The sequence below is a fragment of the Mesoplodon bidens genome (assembly GCF_964165515.1).
Source record: "Mesoplodon bidens genome assembly, chromosome: 2".
Taxonomy (NCBI): domain Eukaryota; kingdom Metazoa; phylum Chordata; class Mammalia; order Artiodactyla; family Ziphiidae; genus Mesoplodon; species Mesoplodon bidens.
The window spans coordinates 172,071,848-172,089,730 of NC_138177.1; the positions used below are offsets into that span (position 1 = coordinate 172,071,848).

At 53.3% G+C, this 17,883-nt stretch overlaps 1 protein-coding gene across 2 annotated transcripts in view; it reads left to right on the plus strand.

Moving 5' to 3' along the window:
* Nucleotides 1-1,764: 1,764 nt before the first annotated feature.
* The window catches only part of CAPZB (capping actin protein of muscle Z-line subunit beta), a 138,805-nt gene continuing 122,686 nt past the window's right edge, over nucleotides 1,765-17,883 (plus strand). Inside the window, exon 1 of one of the 2 annotated variants that reach the window (XM_081225289.1) lies at nucleotides 1,765-1,930. In XM_081225289.1, coding sequence (XP_081081415.1) covers nucleotides 1,928-1,930 — 3 coding nt within the window. In that variant the 5' untranslated portion in view covers nucleotides 1,765-1,927. The remainder of the gene's footprint in view (nucleotides 1,931-17,883) is intronic. The other variant, XM_081225288.1, reaches the window with a different exon arrangement.

Consider the following 17,883-nt stretch of genomic DNA (forward strand, 5'->3'; position numbering starts at 1 on the left):
TGGTTTTTACCTCCCCGGGCCTCTGAGGAGTAAACGAGTTATTATTTGTAAAGTGCGTAACAACATCCATCCCATAGAAAGCCTCATATATGTGCTTTTGAAATAAATAAAAAATGCCTTCAATACAGAAGGAGCTTTCTAACAGCCCTAGTCCCCCTACAGTCCATTCAGAACACAGCAATCTCCTGATCCTTTGAAAGGCCAGGCCACATCCTGTCACTGCTCTGCACCTCTTTGACCTCAGCTCCTGGGGCTCTCCCCTTGCTCAGTCTGGGCCAGCCACCTCTGCCTCCTTGTGCCACCAACACACCAGGGACTGTCCCCATCGGATCTTCGCCCCTGCTGTTCCTTGTGCCTCCCTCTGATCAAATGTTAGTTCTCTGCTGGCCCCACTTTGCTAATCTGCCTACCCGTTCCCTCACTCTGATTTTTCCTCCCCATCTCTATTTTTACTTAGTAGCTGGTTGTCTCCCCTCCCCCGGTTCAAACTCTGCAACAACACGGATGGTCTTGTTCATTGCTCTATCCATAGAGCCTAGAACAGTGCTTGCTACACAGTAGATGCTCAATAAATACTTACCAAGTTAAAATTCCAAAGTGCCACACCCTTTTCTGAATCCCCGTAATACAGGTCTGAATCATTCTTGTGGTACTTACCTGTATCGTTTTTTATGCCGGTGGCAGCTTTTACCTGACTATGAGCTACCTGAAGACGGGGGCCTAGGACATGGCCTGGCTCATGGTGCTCATTCCTGTCCTTTGTGCAACACTTTACAGTTTACAATCCCCTCACGGGTGACCTGATTTGAATCTCACAAAAGAGAGAGAGAGCGAACTAGGGAAGGCAGTTATTATTAGCAGGGCTAGCATCCCAGGCCTCCTGCCTTCTAGACCAAGCTTAACAAATATTTGTTAAATGAAGAGAAAAAAAATTTCTGAGTCACTCTGTGGAATGAAGCAGCCCCACTCGGCAAATGGGAGGGCTCTCTGTAGCAAATGTAAAAATACTCTTAACACCTAACATCTATCGCGCCGGGTTTTCTCATTTCTACCTGTGTGGTCCTCACAGCATTCCCGTAGCAGGTAGCTGTGAGAGCATCTTTATGTCCTGTCCTGTTCACCTCTGTTATCTTTGGTGCCTCAAACAAGGCCTGGTATGTGGTAGGTGCTCAGCGAGTAATGTGGGCCGAGGCTCCTTTTCTAGAGATCGGGCCCAGGTGCAGCGACTTGTTCCAGGTCCCACACGGAGCAAGTGGCAGCGCTGGGATTCCATCTCAGGTTCACTCACTACTCTATCTCTCCGGGATGGGCCTGCCCCGCGGGCCGCACCAGTTCCGGGTGCGCCGCAGGAGCGAGCGCGTGCACCGGGTGGGGCGGGGAGGGACTGACCCCTCCTAGACCCAGCGCCTTCCGCATCCCCGCCCGGAGGCCGACGGGCACCGTCCCTGTGCCGCCCCGCGCTGCTGCACCCACAGGGCCGGGCGTTGGGTCTAGCTGCGGGTAGCAGGTACTCCCCCGGCCCAGGCTCCTGCCTCCAACCCTCAACCCGACCCCGCGCCCCGAGCCCTGGGGCGGCCCACCCATCCTGCGGCCGCCCACCCATCCTGCGGCCGCCGCGCCCCGCCCCGCTCCGCCCGCAGTCCCCGCCCGTCACTTCCCCGTTCGGCGCTCCTCCCCCCGTGCCGCGCTCCATACTTGGCGATCGCTGCGGCCCTGCGTGCTCATTGGCCGAGAGCCGGCTGCGTAGGGGGCGGGCCCGGGCCGGGCCGGGGCGGGGAAGGAAGGTGGCGGCGGCCCGTCGCGGGAGGAGGGAGGTGCTGACCCGGATGTTCACTCCTGGGCACCCGGGGAAGTGGAAGCGCTGGGCCCTGCTGCGGGGGGGAGAGCCACAGACGCCGGGACCGGGACCGCCGCCGCCGCCGCCACAATGGTAAAGGCCCGACGTCCCCCTCCCCCAGGTCCGGGGGCCCTGCCGGAGCTCGCGTCCCCCTTCCCCCATCCACCCCCGGCCCGCGAAGGGTGGGTTCCCCCGGGTGGGGGAGGGGCGGGGTCCCGGAGCCCAGGTAGACACCATCCCTGCCCGCTCAGGAGGGAGCGGCAGCTTGGGTGGGCAGCGACCCTGCCTCCCGTTCCCAACCCCCGCCCTTGGCTCCAGCTGGGCTCCCACACTCCCCCTCTGGGGCCAGGCTAGTCTCCCGCGTAGCCCAGGCTAGACTCTCCTAGACCCGTGGTCCAGGCCAGGCACCCCCTCCGGGGACCCAGGCGTAGTCCCCCTTTCTCCTCCCCATGGCCCGGGCTAGGTCCCCAGCCCCAGCCCCTACGGCCCAGGCTAGGCCGTCGTTTCTTCCTCCCAGGGTCCAGGCTAGGCCTCTGTCCCCCACCTCCCCCCTTCTCCATGACCTCAGTCCGGACCCCCCGTTAGCCCCTTATCCATGGCTTCAACCCGCATTTGTTCTCCTGTCCTCCATGGCTTCAGCGTGAATCTTTTCTTCTCTCCATGGTCTTAAGTCTGGACCCCCCTCCTCCGCCCCTGGCCCCCGCCTGGACGTCACTCCCTTCCCCCCACTCCCTGGTCCGTTTCCCAGGACTTCTCACCACTCTCGGCGTAGCCTGCGTCAGCCTCACTCTGTCCGGGGCTTTACCCTCCCTCCGGGGCCCGGCTCCCTGCCCTGCCCCTGACCCAGGTGGTCCCCTCCCCTCTACCTAGGGCGAACCTTCTTTGCCGCCCCTGGGAAGTGAGAGCAGCTCCCCAGCCCGGCTGGGGATGGGAGTCCCGAGGCTGTGCCTTCTCAAGTTGGAGCGGTGCCCCTTCTAGGAGGTCGTCTGGGAGCGAGCGAGGGCAGCGCGGGCATCCGTATGCCCGGAAGGCAGCGCGGCGCTCTGCGGGCGCTTCCCGCGGCCGCCGCCTGGGTGCCGCGGGGTGCGGTGCTGGCGGAACGTCCTGCTGGGATCCGCGGCGCCGGGGCGTGTGCGGGAGCCGAGGGATGAGGATGGGGGAGCCGCGGGACGGGGATGAACGCACAATCGCCCTTGTGAGGCCGCTGCCGTTGGGAGGCCCCCGGGCCCCGAGGCCAACAGACGGCCCGAACACAATGTACCCCAGCAGGCGCAGCCTCCCTTTCCCCCTCAACTGTCAACTCGTGAGGGTTGGAACTGCTGATTATGGAGGTGCCTCGGATCAGGTGAGCCAGACTCCGAGGGGGAGAGCTCGCTGCTGTCGTGCTGTTTGTTTTGGTAATGAAGGCAGGTGCTCGGGCGGTGCTCTGACTGGCTCGAGGTTTCACCTAGGCCCCGACCAGTGAGTCCGCCCTCCCTCCACTTTGGAACCTTCTGCAGGGCAGGCCCAGCACCCAGGTTGGAAGGACCAGAGGGCTTCTGCCTCACGTGGCCAAGGCGTCTTCGGAGAGTGGACTGAGATTAAGGGTGGCCACCTGCTCCTCTGGCCCGGTGCTGGCAGATGTTTGCATGTGGACTTGGGGCCCCAAAGAGTTTTGGGGCTCTAGGTGCCTTGTTTAAGGAAGGGCTGTTGCTTCTGAACTAGGGTGACTAATTCAGAGTGGCTGAGTTTTTTCTTCATGCCTTCCTGTATGTTGATGAAAAGCGTGGCCATTGTTATCGGACTTCTCCGATAGCAGTCCCAGGCCTGGGTGGGGAAGGACTTCTCCAGGACAGTTTTGGGTGAGGACTTGGAGTGAGGCTTTGCAAGTTTGCTGTCAGGACGAAAGCAGGGGAGGATGGTTGGGATGGCCAGGTGGGGCTGCTCAAGGCAGCATCTCTGGCAGTGGCAGGGGGCGTGGGGGGAGCATCTTGCCTTGGCCCTCAGTGCCTGAGTCTCCAGACATGATGCGAAAATGCCTGTAATGACCCAGAAGGAACAGGATGATAACGTGAGGCTTCTCAGGAGTCCTGTATTTGGGTCTTACCTGGGTAATCTGTAAGGACTGTGGAAGGGATGGAGGAAAAAGGCTAACTTTTCTGTGGGGAGTAGGAGCGGGGGGCGGGGGGGCGGGTGGCTACTAGATGCCAGACACTGTGCTCTGTGCTCCACTTACTTAATCCACACAGAACCCTTTGAGGGATGCTGTGTATTACCATTTTACAGGTGAAGAAGCTGAGGCTCAGGGCATGGAGGAACTTTCTCAAGATGTTGCTTAGTTGACGGGAGCACATCTGATAGGCTCTAAACTGCATCCTTTCCATTGTCCCAGGCTGCTTATGCGTTGTTAGGGATGCAGGCTTATTTAACGTGAGCCCTTTGAGGGCAGAGGTTTTTGTCTTTTGTTTTGCCTGTCCGTATTCCTGGGGCCTAGAACAGTACCTGGCACTGAAGGAAATAGCTTGGGGTGTGTCTTGAACTTAGCCACTTGGATTTCATACTCATTCTCTCAATAACTAGTTCTCAGTATCCCCTAGGCTTATAGGTAATTTCTGACTGCTTGTTGTTCAGTTTATCCCCTACTTGAATATTCTGACTAAGAAACCAGCGTAGACAGTTGGAGTAGGACAGATGTGGTGGTGTGGGGTTGCGTAATAGGTAAATGTATTAAAACCACTGTGGTTTTATTTTCAGTAGGGTTGATGGTAGAGAAACCAGCTAGATCTCAGTTATCTATGGAGGGAAATAGCAGTTTGAGAGTCTGAAGTGCACTGGACTTTGGAGAAAATTCCGTGATTTCCGTTGGCATTAGTTACGAATGCATAAGCAAATGGAATTTACTTGCATTGTCTTAGCAGGGAATGATCTCCCACTATCTGTAAGTGCTTTATAGTTTCAAAGCACTTTTCCTTACCCAGCTCTAGCATCTAATTTAGGAATTATTGTTCTAATTTAGAGTTATGATTCTGGTGCTGGATGGTGGGGCTGTAGCATGCAGGGATGGGCTGGGCCCCCCTCATGAGTTGTCCCTCCAGCTCCCAGATGGTTTGGCCTGACAAGAGATGATAGGAGAAGCCTGTTATGTTGTTACAAGGTGGAACAATACAGTTGGTGTCTTGGCTGGTCTCCCGGTGTAGACCTCCTGGTGTAGGTCTAGACCTCTTGGTGTAGGTCTAGCTCCACTCAGACCCCACGTGTATATACAGCCTTGTTTATTTAAACCCAACTGGCTGCTCTTTGGTGGAATGCTTGAAAAAAGTAGCCAACGATCCATAGCTTGAGATTAAAGAGATGCTAAATCATATGTTTGTTTTAATAAATTTATTTATTTTAGCTTTGGCTGCTTTGCGTCTTTTTTTGCTGCGCACTGGCTTTTTCTCTAGTCGCAGCAAGCAGGGGCTACTCTTTGTTGGGGTGCGCGGGCTTCTCATTGCGGTGGCTTCTCTTGTTGCGGAGCACGGACTCTAGGCGCAGGGACTTCAGTAGTTGTGACATGCGGGCTCAGTAGTTGTGGTTCGCGGGCTCTAGAGCACAGGCTCAGTAGTTGTGGCACACAGGCCTAGTTGCAGCATGTGGGATCTTCCCGGACCAGGGCTCGAACCCGTGTCCCCTGCATTGGCAGGCGGATTCTTAACCACTGGGCCACCAGGGAAGCCCTAAATCGTATGTTTGAAAGCAGATATTCCTATTTATAACTCAGGAGTCCTGTTCTTCTTTTACATTCCTTGGGGGAGGGGAGAGGACAGATGACTGACAGCACAGGGAAATGGTGGCTGGGCAGGTACTTTGAACATTGAGACTCCTGCTTCCCAGGCTGCGAAACTCTCGGCATTAGGCAAAGACAGTGGTGTGTGAGGAGTCGCTTGAAGCTCACGGGTGTATTTATGAAGTGCCTTCTCTGTGCTGCTCTATGTGCTCAGGACAAGGAAGCATGGTAAACAAGGCAAACAAGGGTCCACACCTTCACAGCTCATGTTGCCTGTCAGGGAGGCGTGTCACTCTTACCTACAGTTAAAGGAAGCAGAGCCTTGTTTAATGTAACTGCAAGCACACTTGGATGAGATAACGCAGGAGACTTCAGAGAAAGTTGGGGCTTGTGCCCGGCTTCAGCTCGGCCTTGAGGAGCACGCCTGCCCTTGTTTGGCCGCCACCACCGAGGTGAATGGCGCTGCACACGTGGTCTGTCCCCTGCAGACCAGAAGCTCTCCCAGCCGGGAAGGTTTGTGCCGCAGAAGTCCTGCCCTTCTCACCTGGGTAGCTTCCATTGATTGAGGATCTACCGTCATCCAGAAATCTGAGGTAGGACTTAGGTTCTACCTCACCCCATGATGGGTGCTCAAAAGGTTGAGTGGCTGGTGTGAGGGGCGGGCCTGGGACTTGGCTCTGGGTACCCCCCCCCCGACTCCTGTGCCAGAGGCTCAGAAACAGTGAGAGGTAGGGCTCACAGTGAAGGCTCTTGTCCCATCTCTCCCGGAGGCAGATCCCGTCAGCGGGAGTGGGGTGTGGAAGTCCAAAGGGTACAAGATCACCCACGTTAAGACCAGCGAGAGTAATGCCAGTTCCAAGCTAAGGCTTTTAGAGATCAGCGCTCTGGCGTGAGGAGGTGGAGCCTTGCCCGCCACGAGCAATGGAGCTCCGGCATTGCGTGCGAAGTTAGGACTTAGGAGCCAGACGGCCTTGGGCTAATAACAGTACCTCCTCATAAGGCTGTTATGAGGATTAAATGAGATAATACTTGTCAAGTGCTTTGAACAGCATCTGGCACAAAATTATATGCCTAGTGACTATTATTATCACCATTTTACAGATGAGGTTCAAAGGGTAAGTGGATAGTCCCTCTGTAGCTCCTAAGTGGAGGAAGTGGGTTTTCTGACTTGAGAGATGGACCTGTTTTCTCCACTGCTTACTGCCTGCTGAAGGAGTATTTGGAGTTTGCTTGGCTTTGGGCTGTGTCTTGAATGAAGAAAGTCCCTGATGGAGCCAGAGGCTCTCCTCCACCACAGAAGACGAGGCTCCCTGTGCTGTGGACACCGCGTGTTGCTGGAGCCTGATGCTGTATCTCAGGCTCTGGATGCCTCGCCTGTGCCCGGTGGCGCCCCTTATGAACTGAGTCCTTGCCCTCTTCCGGGCTTGGAAGAAGAGGGACAAAGCCTGTGAGTTCCGTGAGGGCAGGGACCTTGTCTGTTTGGTTCCCACCAAACACCCAGCACCTTGCGCGGGCCGCCTGGCGCTTGGTAAGCGCCTCATAGACGCTGGATGAGTGAGTGGTGAGCACTTTTGTCTTCTGCCTGCGCCACAGAACATGGGCTTTGGGGTTGGGCTGATCTGGCTTGGAGTCCTGTTTCTGCGAATCAGTGTGTGACCCGCAGCGAGGATCTTACTCTCCCTTGGCCTCGGTTTCTTGATGGGTAACGTGAGGATGGCATTTTATAGGGATACTGGGAGAAAGAAGTGAAAATTGTAACCTGCTTAACCCAGCGCTTGGCGCACAGTAAGTGGTAGCCAGGGTTATCATTTGTCTTACTCTGCATACCACAGAGTAAGGACACAAAGAGAAGCCATAATCCCTGTCCTCTAATCTGGAAGGGGAGGCAAGGTGCATCCAGAAAATGAAGTGCAGCGGGGAGGGAGGAGGGAAGGGAAAGCCTTCAGAAGGGCCACTCGTCCCATCCCTGCAGGCTCGCCCGCAGTGCACCACCTCCACAGAGCCCTGCCCTGCTGACCACTCCAGCCCGCAGGCAGCCTTGGTGGGGGCTGGGTGTGAACCCGGGGAGACCTTGCCCCGGTGGAGAGGATGGGGTGGGTGCATGGGCCTGGAACAAGAGCTGAGGTCGGGGTGATGGTCAGCCTTGTGAGTTTGGGGACCATCCGCAGAGTGGATGGCCAGTGAGGGAGCCTCAGTCTCGGGAGGGAGTTGCGGAGCGCCTGAGTTGCTAAGCTAGAGAGTTTGCATTTGATCTGGGACAGTGTGGAGCCAGTTAGATTTCTGACAGGGCAGGTAGAAATTTGAGGAGGCTGGCAGAGTTGTGGTATTTTAGGAAGAGTCATCTGGCGGTGCTGTGCAGCTGGGAGGGCCCTGGAGGGAGGCATTCACAGGCGCTAAGCCTGCGAGGTTCTAAGGGTCCTGGCCGCAGTGGGGATGGACAGGAGGGGTGGGTGAGAAAGATAAAGATAGGAAGGCAGAGCCAGCCATCGTGATTTACCGCCTCTGGGCTGAGGGGGAAGCTTCTGCCCCCAGAGCTGCCCTGTTCAGGCATTTGGAGAGGATGCTTTATCATTGACCCAGCAACTATTTTTGGGCAGTTTAAATCCCAGATAGTGGTGCCTGCAAAGCCTTGATATGCTACTAATGCCCGAACGGGGATTTCAGTCTGGTTAGCCCAGTGACCCAGCCGCCCAGCCTTCCCGCATGGGCGGGTGGCCCCGAGTCCCGCTCAGCCTGCGCCGCCTTCACGTCGCCCTCGTCACGCAGGCCCGCCTGCCTCCGGAGCCCGAGCTCCGGACGCCGGGCGCCTCTGCCGCTCACGTTTGTTCCATCAGGTCATTCATTCCGTGGACGCTCACGCCGCAGTCAGACCTATGAGAACACAGGTCTTCAGGTTAAATGGAGGAGGCAAATGGCAGCAGGCAGGTCTGAGATTCTGCCCGACTTGGGCATCAGTGCAGGGGCAGCAACACGTCCCTTCTCCCGGCTTCCTCCTGTTCCCACCCCGCGGCTTTCGGACAGCTCTGGACACCTGTGAGACGAGCCTTCGTCTGCAACTTTCTAGCGATACATTTCCAGTCTGGTAGTCCTATTTCTTCCAATGTAGCAACCTTGGCGTTTACACCCACCTGCCCCAGGGGGTTTATTGTGAGGATTGAGTGAGTTTGCATGTGGCAAGTGTAGACAGCGCCTGGTACTTCGTCGGTGCAGCAGGAGTGATCATTTTATTAACGTGGATGGTTGATAGATGGTGTTGTATATAACCTCCCAGGCAGCCTGGATGCAAGTGGTAGTGGCCCCCAGTTCTGCTGAGACCCCGAGAGGCAGAGTCCCTGGCCCACGGCTGGCGATCTGAAGGGCTTCCAGCCCAGTGCTTTCTGGCCGCGAAGCTCTTACCACACTGCAGATTGCAAGCGGTCATTTCCACTGGCTCAGACCCCTAACTTCTCCACCCACTGCTTAAACTGCTCCGCGAAGCTTCCTCTTCTAGCACTGAACTCAGCAGGACCCTTCTGAGTTAGAATTGTGGTTATTTAGCGGGATTTGGGCTTATTGCCTCAAAAGTTTCCATGAGATTTGGGCAGAGGACTCATTACGGTTACCAAGTGAACTATCTTTAGTTTAAAATGTTAGGGTTGTGTAAAGATGGTTTTGCACATACTCTTTCTGCTGGGGTCAGTGACGAGCAGCCTCCCACCAAGTGCCCTCTTCCCTTGTCATTTGCAGCCCTGAGAGGCAGACAGACAGTTCAGGTCTGGCTTGCTCACATGTCATGCTGCTCCTTGAGGCTTCTTCATTATGAGGCTTTGGCCCTGAAGGGGTATGTCTGAGTTCACATGGATGGACTTCCTGCATGCAGTTTTGTTTTTGTTTTTTTTTGCGTTACGCGGGCCTCTCACTGCTGTGGCCTCTCCCGTTGCGGAGCACAGGTTCCGGACGCGCAGGCTCAGCGGCCATGGCTCACGGGCCCAGCCGCTCCGCGGCATGTGGGATCTTCCCAGACCGGGGCACGAACCCTTGTCCCCTGCATCGGCAGGTGGACTCTCAACCACTGCGCCACCAGGGAAGCCCCTGCATGCAGTTTTATGCTCAGAAACTGAGAGGAGGAGCGCTTTATCCACTGCACGCTCCTGGTGAAAAGTGATTTAAGGTACTGTGGCCACTGAAAGACCTGCTCTTGAATTTGTCTCTGTCTCACCTATGGCTTTGTTTTTGGTTTTGTTTTGTTTTGTTTTGTTTTTGCAGTACACGGGCCTCTCACTGTTGTGGCCTCTTCCATTGCGGAGCACAGGCTCTGGACGTGCAGGCTCAGCGGCCATGGCTCACGGGCCCAGCCGCTCCGCAGCATGTGGGATCTTCCCGGACTGGGGCACGAACCTGTGTCCCCCTGCATCGGCAGGCAGACTCTCAACCACTGCGCCACTAGGGAAGCCCTTGGCTTTGTTTTTTATCAGTCCTTTGCTTCTCTGCTGAGTGCAGCTTGGTCAGTGCATGGTCCCTGGGGCTGGATGTGGACCCAACACAGCAGTGCAGGCTGGGCCACTTCAGGTTCTTGGCTCTGTGAGAGTTTCTTTCTTTCTTTCCTTTTCTTTTTTTATGCCACAACACGCGGCATGTGGGATCTTAGTTCCCTGACCAGGGATTGAACCCACGTCCCCAGCATTAGAAGTGCAGAGTCTTAACTGCTGGACCACCAGGGAAGTTCTTCTGTGAGAGTTTCTGATGTGTACTGTCCTTGCTTTCTTCTGTTTCCTCTTCCAGACAGCTCCTGTCTTGAAATCTCTTTCAGCCATAGGGGGTGTGGAGCCCTGGTAGTCCTGGGATTTGAGGCCTCTGACTTGGTCTTTTTTTTTTTTTTTAAGCACAAACATCATTTATTTTTTTATAAATTGTGAATGTTTTATTTATTTATCTTTGGCTGCGTTGGGTCTTCGTTGCTGCGCGCAGGTATTCTCTAGTTGTGGCGAGCAGGGGCTACTCTTCGTTGCGGTGTGCAGGCTTGTCATTGCAGTGGCTTCTCTTGTTGTGGAGCACGGGCTCTAGGTGTGCGGGCTTCAGATGGGCTCAGTAGTTGTGGCTCGTGGGCTCTAGAGCACAGGCTCAGTAGTTGTGGCGCACGGGCTTAGTTGCTCTGCGGCATGTGGGATCTTCCTGGACCAGGGCTCGAATCCATGTCCCCTGCATTGGCAGGCGGATTCTTAACCACTGCGCCACCAGGGAAGCCCTCGGACTTGGTCTTGAGGAACAGGAATTGGAGGTGCCCTGAGACGGCAGTCTTCCTCCCTTAGGTTCTCGGGTCTCTCTCCTGGACTCTGTACAGTACCACCTCCCTTCTGCCTGTGTTCCTGTTGGATGCACAGTCACTCTCTGATTCTCTCAACTCCAGCTCTGTGAGGTCTGTTTCCTGCAGATAAGGAAACTGAAGCTCAGAAAGGTTTAGTAGCTTGCCTGAGGGCCCTGGCTAGTTAGTGGCAGAGTCAGCATTCTGATCCAGGTCCGTCCACTCATGCCTGTTGAACTCTGCTGTCCTGTTCCTCTCACGCATGGACCCACCAGGATGCTTATTTTACAGGTGAGGAAACTGAGGTCGAGAGGTTCACCTATAGGTCCAGCCACGGAGGCTGAAGAAGTCTGGGTGTAGGTTAGAAGTTCGGAGGGTTTTTTGGTTCAGCTTGTTGAAAAGGGAAGCAACTGGAACCTTCGGTCTGTTTCTAGAAAGATACCTGCTAAACCGTAGGGATGCACCTTGGCTTTCTGGGCAGCACCGTTGTTCTTGGCATACATCCTAGTCATTGTGACAGCCCCTCATTGACGAGACCATACAGGGTGTCCTGGACTTTTTCCTGTGAAGCCTGTCCCAGCCTGGGCACCACAGACAGTGTCAGGTTGCCCAGGAAGCTGAGGGGAAGGACCACACTGGCCATTTGAATAGTCATGTGACCTTGAGCAGCGTGAGCTGGTTACCGTCACGATGCCTGATATGTTCTGTCTCTCGTCCTCGGAGGGAAGACAGATGCTGCGTCCCCTGCTCAGAGCTGTGAGTACTGTCGCCGTGTTCCACTGTTCCTGGCCCGTGGGCCGTGGCTCCGTGGTGTTGAATTGATGAAGGTCTAGTAGGTCCTTGCTGAAGGTGAGTGCCTTCCCCCACACTGGGTTGAACCACACGAGCTTGCTGTTTTCCTTGGTCAAAAATGGCTGAATATCAGCATTTCATGTGGTTCAGCCTAATACAGACCAAACTCTAGGGCAGGGCGATTCCGGAGTGAAGGTTTCTAGCAAATGTCCAGATCGCCTTTGGGACATGAGCCCTTGGCCACACCTGGCTTCTCAGGACATCAGTGTTGGGCTCCTAGGAGGTCTGTGTCACTTGATGTGGGCGTAACAGGAGTGAAGGAGCTGAGTGTGGGGTCTGACCCGGGGCTGGGTTGGTGCTCTCCCGCTGGCCGGGCCACTCCTGGTGCTGAAGCTGTTGGAGGGTCCGGCAGTGGCAGGACCAGGGCCTAGCGGGAACGGGGACCCTCGCTGCGCTGGCACTCACTGCAGCTCCGCCACGTGGCAGACGCTGAGCCCTTGGCCCGAAGTCACACACCTGGCTGTCCTTGGAGTTGAAGGAAGTCTTGATTCTAGAGTCCAGGACAGTGAAAGACAGGTTTTGGAGCCTGACCGCCTGGGTCGCGGTCCGAACCTGCAGCCTTGGAGCTTCCTTCACTCTCTGCCTCAGTTTCACAGTGAAGTGGTGGGAATAAGAGGATCTATTTCTGATGGACTTAAGTAGGATTAAATGAGTTAATACATGTAAAGCCAGACACAGGAGGACATTAACTACTTTTATTAACAGTACTGTGTTATTATCAGCAACATGGACTCTTGGCATGTTATTAGAGCCGAAAGAGACTTGAAATGTGCAAACTCCCTCTGCTTTGTGTTGGAAGGAGTTGGGACTGTGCATCTGTGTCCGTCTCCCAGAGGAGGCGTTGTCTCTCCTAGAGCTCACTGGAAACACACCCTGTTAGTACAGGCCTTGCAGAGCACGCATCTGCCTCTCCATGAGCAGGTTGCTTGAAATGGTGCTTTTGTTCTGGGTTACAATAAAAGTCACTCTTCTGGAAAATGGCTTAATTTTTTTTTCTTTCTTGGCATGAGTGGCCAACCCTGGAGTGCCAGTTACATACGGTGCGCAGCGCCTCTGAGGGGAGCAGGGCAGGGTGCTAATCAGTGAGCCTCATCCCCCCTCTCCCCCGCACCTGCCCTGCGTGTTCTGATCCATTTTCTCCTTTTCTGAAGATGGCATGTTTTCCCAGGGGCTCTCAGCTGCTGCTAACCAGGGTTGCATTTGTGAACTGCTACAGACCCGCCAGAGTTCACTGCCTCAGGGGTTTCATGTTTTATTTTTAAGAACATGTGTTTGATTTTAAGGTATGTAGAGTGTTGGGGTTTAGGGGTATAAGAAAGAGGCAGGATACAGTGGGGGAAGAAACGATTGTTGGAAGGCAGCCTGGTACAGTATAGTGGAGGAGACCCCTGGATCTGGCTGCTTAGGGACTGTGTGAGCTTGAACTACCTACTTCATCTCTCTGAGCCTCAACTTCCTCATCAGTGAAATGGACGTAATATCCTCGTCTTCACAGAGGATTAAATAAGAGTAATACACATGAAATGCTGTAGCTCAGGCCTCGTATGATGGCGCCTTATTATCTACAGGAATCTCATCATTTGTCTTGCAAATTAACGCCATTCCATAGGGAAGAGAATTGGATTGACTAAAAATCCCTGTATTAAGGAATACTGTAAATCAAATGCGGGTGTCATGATGACACTAAGGAGAGGCCCTGACCACCAGCTTCCCAGGGGCTCGCTCTTGGGCCGCTCCTGTACACAGAGCAGGCGTCTGCACGTTGGCGTAGAGGGTTTATCACGCAGGGGGACTTGCATGGCATCAGCCTGTCTGTGCTGAACCTTACAAGTGCCGTCTCATGTCATCTTTCTCATTGCCCTGGTCATGCTCCCATTTTGCAGTTGTGAAAATGGAGGGCTAAGAGGTTAAAGTGAATCTTGTAGAGGATCACACTGCTAGTAAGGGGCAGGGTGGCCTTTAAACTCGATCCTTCTGATTCTAAAATCCAGCGAATGTCCTTTAGTACTTTTAAAATTCTTTGCCACTCAAAGCAGACTGTTAGGTGACTGCTCCTAGTTTGGCTTAGGTGCCTTGGAGCCCATCTTAAGATGCGGGAGAGTAAGCACGCAGTCGTTGCAGTTCTTCGTTTACAAGGAAGCCTCATGTCCCGTATAGAAGCTTCTAACCCACGTCAGGTGTGGAATTGCTTTTGAGGCCTCGGGCACTGTTATAGTCTTTATTCCTCCCTGCACCACCTCCTCTGCTCTGTGCACATCCAGACGGACTCTGAAATAATGTAGCTGTCGGTGAGCAAGCTAGCATTCGAACTCGGGACCAGCTCCATGCCCTGGCTGTGTCACATTGCAGCTGGGGCCGGAAATGAGCAGTGAGGCAGTGGTTACCGCTCTTCTAGGTAACTAGTGGTAAGTGATTATTCCAACCCGAAGAGGTGAAACCGTACAGAGGTACTGAACAGGTTCCTGTCCTCAGAGAGGTTAGAGTGCCGGGCTGTGGGTGTCAGCATCTGTCCACAAGATGGGCAGGGTCTCCACGTCCTTGGGTCAGGGCAGCCTCTATTACTTGTCATCTCGTTTGGCACTAGGTGATGTTCCTGGGAAATAGGTCCAATCTTCCCAATTTCTTAACTACCTCGATTTCTTCGTTCTTTCTTTTAAATAACCTTCTCCAGAGGCATTTATCTAACTGCTAGCTAGAATTCCCTTGTCCTTTTGCCTCCCATAAAGCTGGCTTTATAGGGCTTTTGTGTTGATGGACTATGGGTTTCTTTCCTTTTTTTTTAAATTGAAGTATAATTGACAACACTGTATTAGTTTCAAGTGTACGACATAATGATTCAACATTTGCATATGATGGACTGTGGTTTCTGAGCTTGCTGAATTCCAGATGGAGAGCACACAAAAGCATCTGGGGAATTTTCCCCCAGATCCTGCTTTTATTTTGATTCCGTGGGATCTGTTTGGTACATATTGATTGTCGAGGAAGCATTTCTTGAGATAACAGACAAGAACTGGTTGCTGTGGTCCCCAAGGAAGGGCCCTCCCATCATGTGCCTAATTGGCAGCACATGGACATATAAATAGTCTTGGACCTTTGTGTGGTGAGCTCAGAGTGCTCTGTGAGGCTTCAGTCTTACTCCAACATCCTTGTGTGGCATTGGATTAACCGCTAAAATTCTGTGAGTTGCATTCCATTACATGCCAGAGTCTCTAAGGAAAGGGAAAAAAAATGATTTCTAAGCCTCAGGTGATGGGCTGTGTATTGGAACAAGTACAGCTAGATTCCAAATCAGCTGAAGCATTCAGCAGGCCCTCCAAGTCAATAAGGACAGGGTGGCAGTACATCTGTTACTACATACTTTACTTAGCACTTTACATGCATTATCCTGTTTAGTTTCCAGAATTCTCCTAAGAATGAGGTCTTACGAATTTAGGACTTTATGTAAATTTGAAGATTTTACAAAGATTGCTAGTAAGTGGCAGAGCCAGGACTTGAACCCAGCTGCTCTGACGTTATAGCCTTTGCCCTTCACCTCTGCTGTGTCATGGCATTTCACCACTCACACGGGGCTTGTGGTTTGTCCGGATCCCACAGCGAATCACCAGGCAGCTGAGACTAGGATCCTCTGCCTAACACTCTAGAATCTGGACGCCACACCCTGGAGTAGGCCATTGTCTTTTCCGCCACATAAACTCAGGCCCATTTTTATTTTATTTTATTTTTTTGCCGCACTTCGAGGCTTGTGGGATCTTAGTTCCCCGACCAGGGATTGAACCCAGGCCCTCAGCAGTGAAAGCACAGAGTCCTAACCGCTGGACCACCAGGGAATTCCCTGAAAACTCATCTTTGAACGTGCTTCTCCAGTAACGCATTAGAAAGACCACGCTTTCCAGCATGACCTGGTGAGGGAGCATCATGGCGGCTGGGTTGACCAATGCAGAAAGCCATACCCTGAGTTAAAGAAATCTGGGGACAGGTCCAGATTCAAACCCAGGTCCTTTTGGGAGTTCCTGCAATGTACACAGGAGACATGAATGGCAGTGATAGAATGCTGAGGAAAGTGGCTGTTCAGCAGTAGGTTGAAACGGCGGTGTGTTTGTTCAATGGGATGAGGTGCAGCTGTTCAGATGTGAAATAGGAGCACCGTGTGGCAGTGTGGGAGAGTGCGGAGTGGTGCAGGACGCTGCTCAGTCTCTCCTGTCCTCAGACTCTGCAAAATGTTCACGTCAGAAAACCTACCTCTTGGGGTTGTTGTGAGGCTCAAAAAGTGAGCCATTTGTAAGCCCTTTACTGTGGTCTCTGTTCCTTGCAGTGGATATCTGTCTATATCTTTATCTACACACACAAACACGCACGCACGCACACACACACACGTACGTGTGTTGTATGTATTTGTCTCCCCTCCTTTTGAGTCACTTCCTTAAGATAACTCCTCAGGAGTGGGATTGTGGGGCTAAAGAGAACAAGTGTTTTTCTCTGCACACATTCTTCCCGTCACTTTGCTCTAACAAGCGCTGTAGCCTGTACCTCACCGGTGTCCCCCAGGGCCCTCTGATCTGGCCCCACTCTCCCTGCCTGGCAAACTTCGCTTCTTCAGTCTGGCTCACTGTTCTGACCAAGTAGAGAGAGCTCCTTGCTTTCCTGCAGAAACGTCCTAAGAGAGAAACTTTGTCATGACCACAAGCAGAAAACCAGTATTAATTGCCATGAGTAGAAAGTACACATTGAAATAAACTTAGGTAACTGTTGATGATAAAAGACGCTCATCTGTGGACCACGTGAGACCGTCTGGTGACCCCCGGTGTCTGGCTCGTTCCTGTCTCTGGGCCTCAGAAGAACCTGGGGAAGGGAAGATGATGGCTGTAAGGGGTGTGTGCAGGTGCCTTGAGGAAGGGGTCTGGCTGAGGAGAGTCAAGGCAGGGACCCCGAGGGAGAGGTGTTTTGTTGGAGCCAAGATGAGAGGACACCTTTGCCAGGAGCACAAGGGGCGGGTATAGACGTGGCAGTAGAGAGAACAGCATGTGCCAGACGCAGACGTCATGTGCAGGGCAACCAACAGTAATTTAAACTTGTGGGAGCCAAAAGAGTGGGAGAGCTTGATGTGACTGGGCAGGGAGACAGGGCCACCTCGCAAAGGAAGTCCCACGCCAGGGTGGAGGCTCCGATTTCGATTTTGCCCTTGTCCATTTCAGCACCCTCTCCATGGCCCGACCAGACCGACAACACGGCCTCTACCCAGGCAGCCCAGCAGTTGGCGTTTTCTTTCCTTGGGTATTATTTACTGTTAGTTCACTGCCCGTCCCCGTCCCCTGTCCCTGTCCCCGTCCCCGTCCCCCCCCCCCCGCTGCCGTTCTTTGTCACTATTTGCTGAGTGTCTTTTGTGTGCCATGCTCTGTGCCAGGTCCTGCGACACTGGACTGAAGAAAAGGCAGTCCCTGCCTCACGCTGCTCACAGCCCAGGGGAGGAGGTGTGTGGCCTTCTAGTTGGGCGTGAGCACCCGTGGCAGGGACCCGGGGAAGCTTCCTGACCTCGTCCCCTGATGTAAGGGATCCCTTTGGAATCTGACGTTATTAAAAGAAAGTTTGCAGTGTTTTCTCTTTGTTATAGAAGTAATGTATTCAGGGACTTACTTTCCTGGCGGCCCCGTGCTTAGGACTTGGTGCTTTCACTGCCTTGGGCCCGGGTTCAGTCCCTGGTCGGGGAACTAAGGTCCCGCAAGCCGCATGGCGCGGCCAGTAAATAAATAAATGAGTAATGTGTTCATTATAGAAAAGTTGGAAAACATAGGAAAGAAGAAAAAAAATTTGCCCATAATCTTACCCTGCCAGCATGTACTGTTTACTTCTTGGTATATTGCTTTAGCAGCTTTGTGTCTATATAGTTTAAACGTTTTTCATGTGATTGAGTTCATATTGTCTATGCTATTTTTATATCCCGGTTTTTTTCACAAGAATTTTCTTGTTATAAACCCTTCGAGAACATTTTAAATGACTTAATACGTCAACTGGCCGATACTGTTACTTACCATTCCCCTGAAGTTGGACAAGCAGAGGTTTCTGATTTTTCTCTGTATGTTGTACTGTTCTGAGGGTCTTTGTGCAGCACTTTTTGTTCTTTTTCCTACTCTTATTGCTTATTGATTGTTATGACTGCTCCTGTAGCTTGTA